The sequence below is a fragment of the Protopterus annectens genome, chromosome 11.part0 (assembly GCF_019279795.1).
Source record: "Protopterus annectens isolate FY-2018-M chromosome 11.part0, PAN1.0, whole genome shotgun sequence".
In the NCBI taxonomy this organism is placed as follows: Eukaryota; Metazoa; Chordata; order Ceratodontiformes; family Protopteridae; genus Protopterus; species Protopterus annectens.
In genome coordinates this window covers 337851053-337866506 of record NC_056745.1, presented here as the reverse complement: position 1 = coordinate 337866506, position 15454 = coordinate 337851053, and the positions used below count along the sequence as shown (strand labels likewise).

General features: G+C 36.6%; 1 protein-coding gene across 1 annotated transcript in view; it reads right to left on the bottom strand.

The window, feature by feature from the left end:
* The window catches only part of GLT8D2 (glycosyltransferase 8 domain containing 2), a 185786-nt gene that overhangs the window by 81124 nt on the left and 89208 nt on the right, over positions 1–15454 (bottom strand). Inside the window, exon 5 of the mRNA XM_044087837.1 lies at positions 8203–8320. Within this exon, the coding sequence (XP_043943772.1) occupies positions 8203–8320 (118 nt within the window). The remainder of the gene's footprint in view (positions 1–8202; positions 8321–15454) is intronic.

Sequence of the window (15454 nt, the reverse complement as noted above, 5' to 3'; positions counted from 1 at the left end):
CACAAGCCAGTGCATTTCTTTGTGGCAGTCCCAAGCCCGGATAAATGGGGAGGGTTGCGTCAGGAAGGGCATCAGGCATAAAACTTCACCAAATAATTTCATGCAGACACCAGTAAATATTTCCATACTGGATCGGTCAAGTCCCAGGTTAACAACGACAGGCACCAGTACTGTTAGCCAACAGGGTGCTGGCGGAAATTGGGCTACTGTTGGCCGAAGGAGGAGAAGAAGCGGAAGGCATGGCCGAAGGCAGGAAGAGAGGAGAAAGGCTAGGACTGTGGTAGTGAGGGTCGGAACTTTGAATGTTGGCAGTATGACTGGTATAGGGAGAGAGCTAGCTGATATGATGGACAGAAGGAAGGTTGGTGTATTGTGTGTGCAAGAGACCAGATGGTAGGGGAGTAAGGCTAGGTGTATCGGAGGTGGTTTCAAATTGTTTTATCATGGTGTGAATGGGAGGAGAAATGGCATAGGAGTTATTCTGAAGGAAGAGTATGCTAAGAGTGTTTTGGAGGTGAAAAGAGTATCAGATAGAGTGATGTTTATGAAGCTGGAAATTTATGGTGTAATGATGAATGTTGTTAGTGCATATGCTCCACAACTTGGGTGCGCAATGGATGAGAAAGAAAAATTTTGGAGTGAATTGGATGAAGTGGTGATGACTGTACCCAAGGGTGAGAGAGTGGTGATTGGAGCAGATTTCAATGGGCATGTTGGTGAAGGGAACAGAGGGGATGAGGAAGTGATGGGTAGGTATGGTGTTAAACAAAGGAATGCAGAAGGTCAGATGGTAGTGGATTTTGCAAAAAGGATGGACATGGCTGTGGTGAATACGTGTTTTAACAAGAGGGAGGAGCATAGGGTGACATACAAGAGTGGAGGAAGATGCACACAGGTGGATTATATGTTATATAGGAGGGCCAGTTTGAAGGAGATTGGAGACTGTAAAGTGGTGACCGGAGAAAGTGTAGTTAGGCAGCATAGGATGGTGGTTTATAGGATGACATTGGTGATCAAGAAGAGGAGGAGGAGTGTGAGGGCAGCACCAAGGATCAAATGGTGGAAATTGAAAAAGGTTAATTGTGAGGTGGAGTTCAGGGATGCGTTAAGACAGGCACTGGGTGGCAGTGAAGAGTTACCAAATAGCTGGGTAACTACAGCAGTGCTAGTAAGGGGGACGGCTAGAAAGGTGCTTGGTATCACATCTGGACAAAGGAAGGACGACAAGGAGACATGGTGGTGGAATGAGGAAGTACAGGAGAGTATACAGACAAAGAGGTTGGCAAAGAAGAAGTGGGATTGTCAAAGAGATGAAGAAAGTAGACAGGAGTATAAGGAGATGAGGTACATGGCAAAGAGAGAGGTGGCGAAGGCTAAGGATACGGCATATGAAGAGTTGTATGAAAGGTTGGACACTAAGGAGGGAGAAAAGGACCTGTACCGATTGGCTAAACAGAGGGACCGAGCTAGGAAAGATGTGCAGCAGGTAAAGGTGATAAAGGATAATGAGGGAAACATACTCACAAGCGAGGAGAGTGTGTTGAGCAGATGGAAAGAGTACTTTGAGGGGTTGATGAATGAAGAGAATGAGAGGGAGAGAAGGTTGTATGATGTGCGGCTAGTGAATCATGAAGTGCAGTGGATTAGCAAGGAGGAAGTAAGGATAGCTATGAAGAGAATGAAGAATGGAAAGACTGTTGGCCCAGATGACATACCTGTGGAAGCATGGAGGTGTTTAGGTGAAATGGCAGTGGAGTTTTTAACCAGATTGTTTAATGAAATCTTGAAAAGTGAGAGGATGCCTGAGGAATGGAGAAAAAGTGTTCTGGTACCGATTTTTAAGAATAAGGGTGATGTGCAGAGCTGTAGTAACTACAGAGGGATTAAATTGATCAGTCATAGCAAGTAGTTATGGGAAAGAGTAGTGGAAACTAGGTTAAGAAGGGACGTGATGATTAGTGATCAGCAGTATGGTTTCATGCCGGGAAAGAGCACTACAGATGAGATGTTTGCTCTGAGAATGTTGATGGAGAAGTACAGAGAATGTCAGAAGGAGTTGCATTGTGTTTTTGTAGACTTAGAGAAAGCATATGACAGGGTGCCTAGAGAAGAGTTGTGGTATTGTATGAGGAAGTCAGGAGTGTCAGAGAAGTATGTAAGAGTGGTACAGGATATGTATGAGGGTAGTGTGACAGCGGTGAGGTCTGCAGTGGGAGTGATGGATGTGTTTAAGGTGGAGGTGGGGTTACATCAAGGATCAGCTCTGAGCCCTTTCTTATTTGCAATGGTGATGGACAGGTTGACAGACGAGATCAGACAGGAGTCCCCGTGGACTATGATGTTTGCAGATGACATTGTGATCTGTAGTGAGAGTAGGGAACAGGTGGAGGAGACCCTGGAGAGATGGAGATATGCTCTAGAGAGAAGAGGAATGAAGGTCAGCAGGACTAAGAGAGAATATATGTGTGTGAATGAGGGGGAGGATAGAGGAATGGTGAGGATGCAAGGAGTAGAGGTGGCGAAGGTGGATGAGTTTAAATATTTGGGGTCAATAGTTCAGAGTAACGGTGAGTGTGGAAGAGAGGTTAAGAAGAGAGTACAGGCAGGATGGAGTGGGTGGAGAAGAGTGTCAGGATTGATTTGTGACAGACGAGTACCTGTAAGAGTGAAAGGGAAGGTCTGCAAAAGGGTAGTGAGACCAGCTATGTTATATGGGTTGGAGACAGTGGCATTGACAAAAAGGCAGGAGTTTGAGCTGGATGTGGCAGAATTAAAGATGTTAAGATTTGCAATGGGTGTTTCGAGGGTGGACAGGATTAGGAATAAGTATATTAGAGGGTCAGCCCAGGTTGGAAGGTTTGGAGACAAAGCCAGAGAGGCAAGATTAGGTTGGTTTGGACATGTGCTAAGGAGGGATGCTGAGTATATTGGGAAAAAGATGCTAAGGATGAAGCTACCAGGTAACAGGAAAAGAGGAAGGCCTAAGATAAGGTTTATGGATGTGGTGAGAGAGGACATGCAGGTGGTTGATGTGACAGAGCAAGATGCAGAGGACAGGAAGAAATGGAAACAGGTGATCTGCTGTGGTGTCCCTTAACGGGAACAGCCAAAAGAAGATGATGATTTAAATTAAAAAACAAATAAACAATAAACACAAAGTCAAAGTGTTCACTATTTTATCTCACAAAAAGTGGAAGAATACAAAGTAAAGCAAACAAAAACCTAAATAACAACAACGCAAACATAACACAACACAAAACTAACACCATTGTATAATAGCAATAAACCACGGCTGGGTATGGGTAATGCTGGATTTACCCATGGTTGGCTTTGTTTGGTCACGAGTGCAAAGCCCTCGTGACCAAACCATCCAGTATTACCCACACCCAGCTATGGGTTATTGCTATATTATTCTGTGGCTTTGTTAGGTATTGTGAAAACATATAAGGCTCCATATCTGGAACACATTGGAATATTCAACAATTTCATCACCATTTAAGACTGCCCATAGAATTCTGAGAGCTTCTCCACACCAGAGAAATGTATGCTAGAATTCTAAAATTTGTTCCACTTTGATTTGGACATTGTACTGTATTTCTAAAGACAAAATAATAAAGGAAATATTTACATTTTTATTAAATGTATAACAAAATTTGAAACTTATATTTATTGATGTGATATTTATTTAATTTGTTTTTATTATTATTATTCGAAAATCAAATATGTTGTTCTACTGTAAAAAATCTGTTGTGATAATAAATGCAAGTCTTATATTTAACATTAATAGTATGGACAATTAAACATGGTAGGGCTGATACATGATCTGTAATTATTCAAAGGTTATGTCTCCTCTTTGCTCCATTTTGCAAGATTTTGCAATAAAATAAGTAAAAGTGTTTATTCAAAGTAAGTTCAATACTTGCAATGTGTGAAGGTATCCTGAATGACATGATGGCAGTTGCTCTAATCAGAAGTGAAGTGAAGCCTGTTTATTTCAGGAAGTTAAATGGAGAGTGAGGGTGGTTACATGGCAGAATCTCAGCCTGTCCATGACAAAAAATGTAAAAAAGCAATTAAGTCACTTTCCCTTGGAGGGATTACTGCTTCCCTTGAAGAAGCTGTACAGAACTTCAGGCTTTGTGGGGTTTCAGTTGAATGGCTGTACTTGGCAGTTAGAATCATGCAAAATTAGAGGAGGTCACTTGATAAAGGAACAGTATGGTACCTTGTCACCATTAAAGCATACTACAAGTGAAGTTTGTGGTACATTTCAAGTAGGTCAAAACCAAAATGGTGTAGTGGACTGGCTTTAGAAAATGTACTTTGGGGACAGAGAGCACTTTGGTTACCTTTGCCTTTAATAAATGGAAAATATAGTAAGCTGTGAACTATCTTAGCACTATTTACTTCACGGTATGAAAAAGAACAAATGTTGTGGCAGCTGTGGCTACCAAAACTATAGATGCATGGTAAAAAAAAAAAAGCACCCAGTGTTCACAGATCATGACTTCTCAGCAGCTATATTGCAAGACAAAATGCAATTTTTGGATGTTAGTAAACAGTATGAGTGACAAAAACTTATGTATCATTCCAAAGACATGCATCTGGAGCATTTCTCCCCGGGCCTCCGCTGAAAACAGGCTCTGTGGAACCTAGTCAGACTTTCCCGGTCAACAAATGATAAATAAATAAATAAAAAAAATAAATAAATAAAAATAAGTTGACTTCCCTTACTGTACTGAAGGTGTTTTTTCCGACCACAATGTAAGTATTTGTTAATGCAAAATCAGCCATGGATAGTCTGTTAGTGATAACAAGATATCCTACAGGATGTGAAAAAGACTGAACATGTGAGTTCCAAAAAAACAGTGGATTTTTTATTTTATTTTTTTTTGTATTGCATAGACGTTATGGGTGAGTAAAAGGAACAGGAAAGTCAAGAACAAGAGTGAAAAGGTATGTATTCAGGCTTACTGATTGTGGGACATTCTGTTTGGGGACAAATGTTTGGAGACATATGGATGAATTAAAATTCTGCTGCAGAGACACATGTCTGCAGCAAATTCACTATGGGCAAATGCAAACATGCAGCACTATGCCCACACCTGAAATAACTAAGTGCACAGGAGGAAGCATGTCCACGGTTTCCCCCAGAACACTAGAGGCAGTAAGCAGTGTGACAGGCTCCTGCAGCAGGATCCTCAGTGAAATTTTCAGTGTCAGTGAAAATGCAGTGTCCAGTGGTTAATACATTTTTTAATGTGTCAGGCAAAAGTCTACCTAGGGTGAGGTGAAGGGGGCAGCTGCCTTGGGTGCAAGTATTAGGGAGCATGATCAGGAGATGCTGATCATTCAGTAGGGCAGTACCAGTATTCATGTATGTACCAGCATTCCTGAATGATGGTACAGAAATTAATTTTGATAGCACTTGTGTTCATGATTGCAGGACTGTCTGAAACTTCAGAGTTTCAAGTGTGAAGAACATTAATTTTAGTGCTGTCTAGAAAGATTCTATTTATGATTGTCGCAAGCCATCAGCCAAAGATTAAGGCTTGGTATAATGGTTAAGGTGTTTGACCCCCAAAAGCAAAGTAAAGTGTTTGATTCTCACCTTTGGAAAGAAAATTGGTTAGGCTTACAATAGCCTATTAAGAAAACTGGCCTAGTAATTAGCTATGAATTTATGACTAGAATGGATTTTTTTACTCCTCAACTTAAAGTTGATGGGTACCAGGTTGGGAAACTGAAATGGGTGACAGACGAGCCTGTTACAGCTTTGTTGTTAGGGAAAGCGATGTATGTTGAACTTGGTTTACAGTACATGCTTATGTAACTACAGGTTGTAGATGTGTGTGACAACAAGAAGGAAATCCTGCATGTTGCCATAGTGATGTGTATGCCTCGGTATGTGTTATAGATTATGCTTCCTACACTTACTGGTGTTCCTACAGGGAGTAATAGACATTCCCCTGTGCAAGGAGTCTCTGCAGACAGCCATCACATTTTGCTCTTTCTGCAGCACAGTAAGATGTTGAGGGAGATGTACAGTAGGCCATCCTAGTAACACCTTCAAGTGCTGGTGCCAGGCCTCTACCTGATTATTCATCTGTGGAAGATTAAGTTTGGACAGGTCACTCACATTGCAGCCCCCTATGTACTTGGTTATTCCAGCTGTGGGTATTGTGCTATATACTTATTTATACCTATGGTGAACTTGCCAAAACATGTTTCTCTTCAGCAGAATTGCATTTTTTTCTATCCCTAACCAGTTGTCTCTACAGGGAAATGTCTCTGAACAATAAGTCTGAATTGAATCTTATACTTATTTTATGCCCTACATCAGGTGTTTTTTGGTCAGAGGGAGTATATTTGTCACTGCAATTAGGTAAATGGGCACATGAGCTATAGTTTTTAACAAACTGAGTTGGGTCTTCTTTACAAAGAAATATTTGAAACTGGGACTATGGAATTCTTTTTACTGCGATGTATCAAGAATGTTTATTAAGACGATTCTGTTGTTAAATCTTGTGTGATCCTTATGTTACCTTAACTAATGAAGGGGAACACTAAATAAACCTGCATCACTGCATCTTAAAAGATGTGTTATACAATTTGTGTTGTATTCTACAGGAGGATTATAAAGAGCTCACACAAGCACAGGAAGGCATGCAGACTGATGTTGCTGCCATAAGGTGGCCATCCTTGAAGATTGTACAAAAACTTTAATACTGCTTTTATCGATTATTTATTTAGAGGTACTGGCCTGGGCTTCTCCTAATTATGAAACCTGATTTTGCATTTGCATCAGCAGTTGTCTAGAATACTGGCAAACACTTGTTTGGTTTCCTTAACTTTCACCATATCCCAGTTTCCCTGTACTTGATGTCAGCTATGACTAAAACTTCTGTTTTTAACCTAATGTTTTATAACTGCTGTGTTAAAAAAAAATAAGCAGAAAATTACACAGACCAGAATTAGAGGTCACAAGTACAGAACTAGATTTTACCTATACTTTCAGGACAGAATGCATTTAAATTTACCACTCAGTGCTCTTATTTCTTCTTTAATGTTTACCTAGCATCCTGTACCACAAGCGTGTGTAAAATGAGGCTTTGCAACTGCAAACCTGTGTTTTACCTTCTACAGTACTCTTAAAATGTTATAACAACATGCACATTATGAGGAAGTTATCAAAGAAAAATAATCTTTGATGAAATTTTCCCTGATAATACATTTTCTCCAAAGGAAATATGAAAAAGAACTTGATTTGATTGGAAGCATAAATGTCATTACGTACATACAATTAATTATAATCAACTCTGAAAACTTTGCAGTTCAGAACAATAACACAATTTTTTCCCTTGTAACTGTCTTGGCTGCAGAAGTTTTTTTGCCAAAAATATGTTAAGAAAAAGCTAGTGTCATAAGGATAAATAGTATTCCAACAGCTGTATTATTCCCTTCTTGTATGGTCACAAGTTAATATACCTTCTGTGTTAGGAATATCTCCTCCAAAGTTTCCTGCACTAGTTATAATATGATACTTATATGGTGTACAACAAGGAACATTTTAATCTCTCCTCACTACCCCCTTTTGAATGTAATAATATACTTTTTTTTTTTTTTTGCCCAGAATTTATGCATTCAAACAACTCAGTTTTATAGGCATTCATATCACGCACATGCTTTTTAATCATTGTCTAGATGTGTTAACAGAGGTTAAAAGCTTACCACAGGGAGCAAACAGTAGCACCACTGAATTTCAGAACCATTGCCGTGGAAGCTAGACCTAAGTGTCCCATTGAATAGTAACTATTGATGATGGGCAAACACTATGCTCTCAGCAATGCTGTGAGTGAGACAGGTGGCGACTGCAATGACACACACGCAAAGAAATAAAAAAAGCAAACTCTACAAGGGCACACTCACCACCACTACTAAAATCTACTCCCTTATTTAGATCAGTCTGTCCTCACCAAATCCTAAAGGTCTCTTCTTCTTCTTCAGTTGCCTGTATTGCTGTCCTGACAGACAGCCTATAGAAATTGCACCAGGTTGGTAGGGAAGCCCAAACAGATTTACAAATTAATCAAATGAACAAAATGTTCTCTCATGTTTAGTCATTAGAACGTGTGCCAGGATTTAAGCCATGTTCTCAGACTATAGTTATTGTTAGCACTATCGGGAAACATACATACTTACTGGCTGCAGCAGCTCAGGACGGGAAGAATCTTGCCGTATTTTTCCTTTAAGCACCATAGGATTGAATTCAATTATTTTAAAGTTTATGCTTTTCAGCTTTGAATGTTCAATCCATTTTCTAGGAGACAAATGAAGTGCATACATAAGCAATTTAATCACAGTTAAGGTCATTTTCTTTTTTTTTTTCAATAATATTTCTTTATTTATTTTTCACAGTATACAAATTAATATACAAAGGTGATATTAGATCATAACTACATCAAAACAGTTAAACATATTTACACTATTTACATGAATGTTTTCATAGTTTAACATTAAAAGACTGGTTAACTTCATATATTTCTTCTGAATTCTATCTCCAGGGTTAGTAACAACATTTCAGTTTATGACTACATAATGTTGCGGTGATTCTTGTGTATGTTGTATTGTATCTTACATTTAGTGGTTTATGTAAGTATAATATTGAAAATCTGTTCCCAGAGTTTAAAAATATTGGGATTTTTGTTTTGCTTGTTTATTATGTATTTATGTACTAGTATATGTTTTATTGCCAAAATCCTGAAATTCTCCCAAGAGTTCTTGTACGGGTTAAACCAGTTGGTAGCTATGTAGAGTTTCATAATAAGAATGATTATTTGGTTTTTGGATAGATTATTTGGGGGAATATGTAATATCATAAATTCCCAAGTGATAGTTGATGTTTGATAGCCCATCTTTTGCAGTTGTAGTTTCAGGGAGTTCCAAAGTTTGAATACACATTTACAGCTCCAGAACATATGAAAAAGGTCAGCAGTTTTATCTTTACAATGTGGGCAAGTTGGAGAATTTTTAGAGTTAAATTTATGCAAGCTAAGGCGTGTGTAATATGCATTGTTATATATCATGAGTTGAGTGAATGCTAACTTTTGAAGGGATATGGATTTTACTGTTAGGTTAATTGCTTGGGCTAATTTGCGATTCTCAATAGAGGGTATTTTTTCTTTCCAATAGTCAGATATGAGTATATGATCTTGAAATTTCATGTCTTTTATCAATTTGTATGAGCATGCTGTATATTTTTTGTTTAGTAAAAGAGTTTTCCATAGTAAGTTACATTTCATTATGTCTTCTTTATTGATGTTGATATCATGAAGATAGCTTATACACATTTCTTTAATCTGTCTCATGATCAACAGATATGATTTGGGAAGGTTCATTTGACTTCTTATTTCATGTATAGGACCGTTTAAGTATGGGTACATATCTTTTAAGGTTATGTTTATTATATGTGGGAAGCGTTTTAAGTCTAACATCTGGTTGTTTATTTTAAAGTTGGGGTTTTTATGTATGGGTTGTAAAATCATCATGGGTTGAAGCAAGTTTACTGATTTAAAAAGTTTTTGTGTTAGTGCTACAGAATATTTAAGGGGTTCCATTAGATTATATGATTTCGTAATATTGTTGTTTAGAAATGGCAATGCTTTGGGATTTATATCCAGACTTTTGGTATGTTTAAAATATATTCTTACCCAGTGTGGACACCAAGATTTATCTGATGTATTGTAGTTTGCAATTCTTAAGATTCTATTGGCATTTATAATTAAATAGTAGCTTTCAAAATTTGGTAAATCTAATCCACCTTTGTTTTTAGGGGTCATCAGCTTATCATATGAAATTCTACTCTTTTTAAGTTCCCATATAAATTTAGCAAATTCAGTGTGAATCTGCTTAAAGAATTTCTTGGGTATGATTAGCTGGGAGGACATGAAGATGTATAATAGTCTGGGTAAGATATTCATTTTTATAATCAAGACTTTGGCTAATGGTGGTAGTTTCAGATTTTTCCATCTGTTTAGGTGAAGTAGGATGCGGTTCCATTTTTGTTTAATATTATTAAAATAAAAATCGTTGTTATCCGTGGAGAATGTAATCCCTAAATATTTAATCATTTCTTCAGTTTTTACTTGTCCTATCAAAGGTAAAAGTGAAACAGGTTTAGGGGGTTTTAAAGGAAAGATGTTAGTTTTCTTGAGGTTTATTTTGTAGTTTGATATTGTGGCAAAGTCTTCAATAGCAGATATTATTTTCTTTATGTCCGTAGTGGGCGTTGTACAATAAATATTGAGGTCATCTGCAAATGCTGACAGGGAAATTTTGGTGTTGTATATTAATGGGGCGTTGTGATATATATTTTGTTTTATATTTAAAAAAAGGGGTTCTAGATATAGGTTGAACAATAACGGAGATAAAGGACATCCTTGACGTGTACCATTTCTGATCTGAATTCTATTAGACCATGTTTTATTTATATATAATGATGTGTAGCGGTTATTGTATAATATTTGTAGGGTTTGAATAAATTCTTGGGGTATATTAAAGTAAGGTAAGATTTGAAATAAAAAATTTGTGTTTACTCTATCAAAGGCCTTATGGGCATCTATGACGAGTGCATATATGTTTAGGTTGTTTTGGTTAGCTTATGAGATTAGTGTGTGTAGTGTTAATGTATTATCACTCGATTGTCTGGATGTTAAAAAGCCAGATTGTTCACCAGAGATAATTATATCCATTATTTTTTTCATTCTATTAGCCAGAATAGATGTTAGAATTTTGGTATCAATATTTAATAATGATATGGGTCTGTAACTATCCGGATTTTGAGGGTCTGCCTTTTCTTTGAGTATAAATATAGTTTTGGATGCATTAAAGTGTATATCATTAATTTTATTGTTTATTATGTAGTTTAATATGTGGGATAGGATTTGTGCAATGATAAGGTAAAATTTTTATAAAATTCCGCTGTGAGACCATCTGGTCCGGGTGATTTATGGGATTTCAGTTTTTTGATTGTTGATATTATTTCCTCAGTGGTTATTGGTTCTAGTAATTCTTTTTGTAGTTTCATATCAATTTTCGGGAAATTAAGTTTTGTAGGAAGTCTCTACTGTTTTCATTTATGAGTAAGGACTGTTGGTCTCCATAGATTTGTGAGTATATATCTTCAAATATGTTAATAATATCACCATTTTTTGTATAATTCTTATTCTCATAGGTTATTTCAGAGATTTGAGAGGATACTCTTGACTGGTTAATAATCCTTGCTAGTGCTCGCGATGGTGTTTGGACATAACTAGCATATTTGGCAAGTATTTTAGTTTCGTGGAATGATAAGTTATTATTGTGTAACATGTAAAGGTCTTTTTGACATTTCAATAATTCTGTTTCAGTTTGAGTGTTGAAGTTCTTAATTAGATCCTGTTCTAATGATTTAATTTTAACCTTCAGTTGTTGTTTCTTTCTGAGTTGGATTCTTTTATAGTAGGTTGCTTTTTGAAGAAAAATACCCCTGATTTGAGCTTTTGTTGTCGCCCATTTGATATCTGGAAGGTGTTGCTGTTTTGATAAGTTCACCAGAGTTGTTTTAAGGATATGCTGTATTTCCTCAACTGTCGCCTTTTTGTTTAAAAGATTGGGGTTCAGGGACCAATTATATCCTCAGTTTAGTGTGTTATTTTTGGTGTTCTTAATAAAGTTTAGGGTAATTTTCGAATGGTCAGATAGGTATCGAGTATGTATGTTTACTGTAGGGTCTAGATTAATTAGTGCTTCAGAAATTAGAAATAAATCAATTCTCAACCACATTTTATGACAGTTGGAGTAAAACATAAATTTATTTGAGTTATTTGGGTTATTGCCATATTTAAAGGGATCATATAAATTAAAGTCATATTTAAGTTCATTTAATGCTATAGATGCCTGCTTATTGTATGACATATGTAAACTTGATTTATCCTGTTCTGGGTTTTGATAGGCATTCCAGTCACCTCCCAGAATCATATAGTGATTATGGTATTGACTTAAGATAGGATACAATGATGCAAAGAAGGAGTGTTGATTATTACAAGGTGCATATATACTGAGCAGTAAAATGGGTTTAGAATAGGCAGGAGTTGAAAGGATTACATAACACCATCTTCCTTCTTTATCTATTTTGGTTTCTGTAATTTTATCTTGGTATTGCTTCTTAATGATTATAGCTACTCCTGCACTATTGGTTTTGCCTTCCGAAGCTATAATTTCTCTTATCCATTTTTTTTTTTATTTCTGACCATTGTTCTATAGTTAAATGTGTTTCTTGAAATAGTATAAAGTTTGCCTTAGCTTGCAAAATGAGGTGTAGAAACAGTTTCCTTTTTTTATGTTCTGGAGCCCCTTGACATTCCATGAGTCAAATTCCCACATTTACATAGCTTCTTGGTTTATGTATGTAGTCCTGAGATTTGAGTATACATATCAGATTGTGTTTATTTCTTGTCAAAATCATGTTATGAAAGCATTCTCTTATTCCTGTCCCTTCCCTGTGCCTAACCACTAGCCTCTTGGATCAGGAATTAAGCAGGGTCTGAAGAGGTTTAAACCTTGTATATTTTTGTAATATTAGTATAGTGTTCACTTGTGTGTTAGAGTCTGTGAAGTAAAAGAAGCTTAATGACCCTGCATGACTTATCACTATTTGTACAAAGCCTACCCAACTCATTCCCTAAAAAACACTGCTTTTATAACCTAAGCCTCTTCTTACGAGATTTACTATCGAATGTTATAATTTAGATAACATATTTTCAACCAATTTGGTCTTAGTTAAGTCAGGGAACATCAATTCAAGAAACTTGTCTCTAACAATATTTACATATTTTCTAACTCTAAATTGTTATCTCAAGCTTTATTTACTAACTATAGTAGTAATAAGTATTAATTCCCCGTCTAAACTTTCACTATGATTGGTCATTACCCCCCTTGAAAGAAGTTTCTTAGCTCTGTTTATTTCCCTCTTAGATTTGGGAGTATATGGGTTCTTAGTCTACATAATGTTATGTTGTTGTTTCCCCATTGCAGAGTTTGAGTATCTACTTGCGATTGCATATGAGTTTGTTTGATATCTTCTTTGTAGATATTCCTCTCTTTGTAATTCCTTTTAACTTTTTATTGTCTCCCTATATTCCTTGGTTTTGTGATATATCTGTTTCTTCTCTCGATTCATTTATTTGTCATTTTGTGTGGTGTAGAGTGATAATGTTCTCAAGTTGGGTCTTTGGATATTCCCAGTGTAATTGACAGTCTATGTTTCATTGCCATTGCCTTGTGTTGTTAAATTCTTGAACAAAGTTATATTATATAAGTCTTGGCATGACATACCTCTACTACAGAATCGTTATTCATCATATAGTTAATTTTACCCATTCTTATGCACCCAGGAGAAAACATTGCAGCTATACATAAGTTTTGTATAGTTTGGTGAAAAAGCAGTAAATTAAATTCTACTCCGTGAGGTAATAAAATATTCTCCTTAAAGAACAACTTACAGTATATTGACATATGTACAATGTTAGACATTCATTTACAAACTAGTTATAGCAGTATAGAAGTGATAACATATTTGTTGGCAAGTTCTGTTAATTCTGGAATTTTTATAAAATTATCTGAAAATACGAATACAGAAGGAGTGGTATACAATTATATACTTATTAATGGGTAGAATAGGATAGAGTAGTGATGACATACACTGAGAGGCAGTGAATAAAATATATGTTAGAAGAGTTAGGTGAAAATGTGTTAATGATATAGCAGATGTGTATAGATATGTGAAGGAGAAAAATGGCTGTTGGGGTTCCAGTTATCTAGAGTGTAGGACCTGGACATTTCAATAAGTGGATAAATATAGAAGGGAACAAGTATTTATGCAGCCATTTAATATTCTATTCAAGCTGGTTTTATCATCAAGAGCTTATTAATCCATGGGTATCAAAAGTGTTTGCCTTTAAGTGAGAATTTGCTGGTTGTTGGTAAATGAGAGAGAAAAGGAAGGGAGACAAAGAGTTCTCCATACTTCAGTCCCAGAATATTTTAAGCATACACATATATACTCTTGACCCCTGGAACAATAGCCCATCTATATTTGATATTTTCACAAATATTATAGCAGAGATTAGATAGTATTGCCCTATATTGAACCCATTATCTCCATAGAAAAGAAGAGAAAAACAAAAAAACAAAGTCTCCAGTACCATTCCCGTTCTACCAGTAGCAATGTTACACCCAATATACATAATGAAGAAGCACCTTGTTCCCTTTTAAACATTGTGATAAAATTCAGATTCTTTGTACAGGTAGTTTCCTTATTGCCTGAGTTAGGCTACCTTCCTGTTTTTAGCTTCAAAGCCAAATATAGTTAAGAGACATGAAATTAGGTGCAATGTAGGATAACAGCTTTTTCATACTGAGGTAGCTTGGGGAAGAATCAGTAAAGAGCCTTGACATATGCACACATAATTTTTTATCTATAGTTTTATGTTGGTACTGTTATCTAGTTCTTCATTATACCTACTCAGGGTGCATGGGTTTATTTTATCTCTTCAGATATTACTTACGTCTCTGTTATTATCTGCGTGTTGTAGCCTTCTATTTATAGTCTGTATTAAAGTAAGTAGTTTGCTATATTTGAAATACTGTTTGACCGTTTAAATTAAGGTCAGCACATAGTAGCGCTCTTTGCAGATTAGAGTTCCCAGCAACTGGAAGTGGGTTTTTACTAATATAGAGATTTCCGACTCTCTCTTCAATTTTTCACTTTTTTTTTTTTTTTTGCTTTACATTCTATTTAGATGCCTCGCAGGTCTTCCGGTCAGCTAAGCCAGCTGCTTAGCTTCTCGCAGGGGGACTCTGAATGTAAACGGACTTCCGGAAGTGCCTCCTCTTCAAGTCGACCTCCTGGAGATGACAAATGACTTGTAGTTCCTCCCGTGGGAAAACTAATATGTCGGACATGTAATACGTTTCCTGTTGAGATCCTCGTGGCCTGCAGAGAGAAAATCAGGGTTGCGCCACTCAAAAAATAAGGCCTAGGGCAAGACAAGAGTAAATTGATGAGGAAAGAAGACGCCAGCTGTTCGCATAGTTTGCAGCCGATCTCGAGAGCTCTATGAGCCAATCCGGTGAGTGCATCTAGTTATCCATGGCGGGAATTTTTCTGAAAACTGTCAGAAAAGTGTTTTTTGCTTCTCTGTGGTTAGCGACCGAGTGTTTAACTCCATCCACATAAAATATCGGTGTATTTGGATATTTCATTTGAAACTTTAGCTTTCTGTCAATTAAGAACTTACAGTAAGGAGAGCGGAGTTGTCTAGCTTGTCTAATTTGTAGGGGCAGATCTTGAGCAAGTGAAATTTTGTTATTGTTCCATATTATGAACCCACCATTTTTCTTTGCAGATAATAAG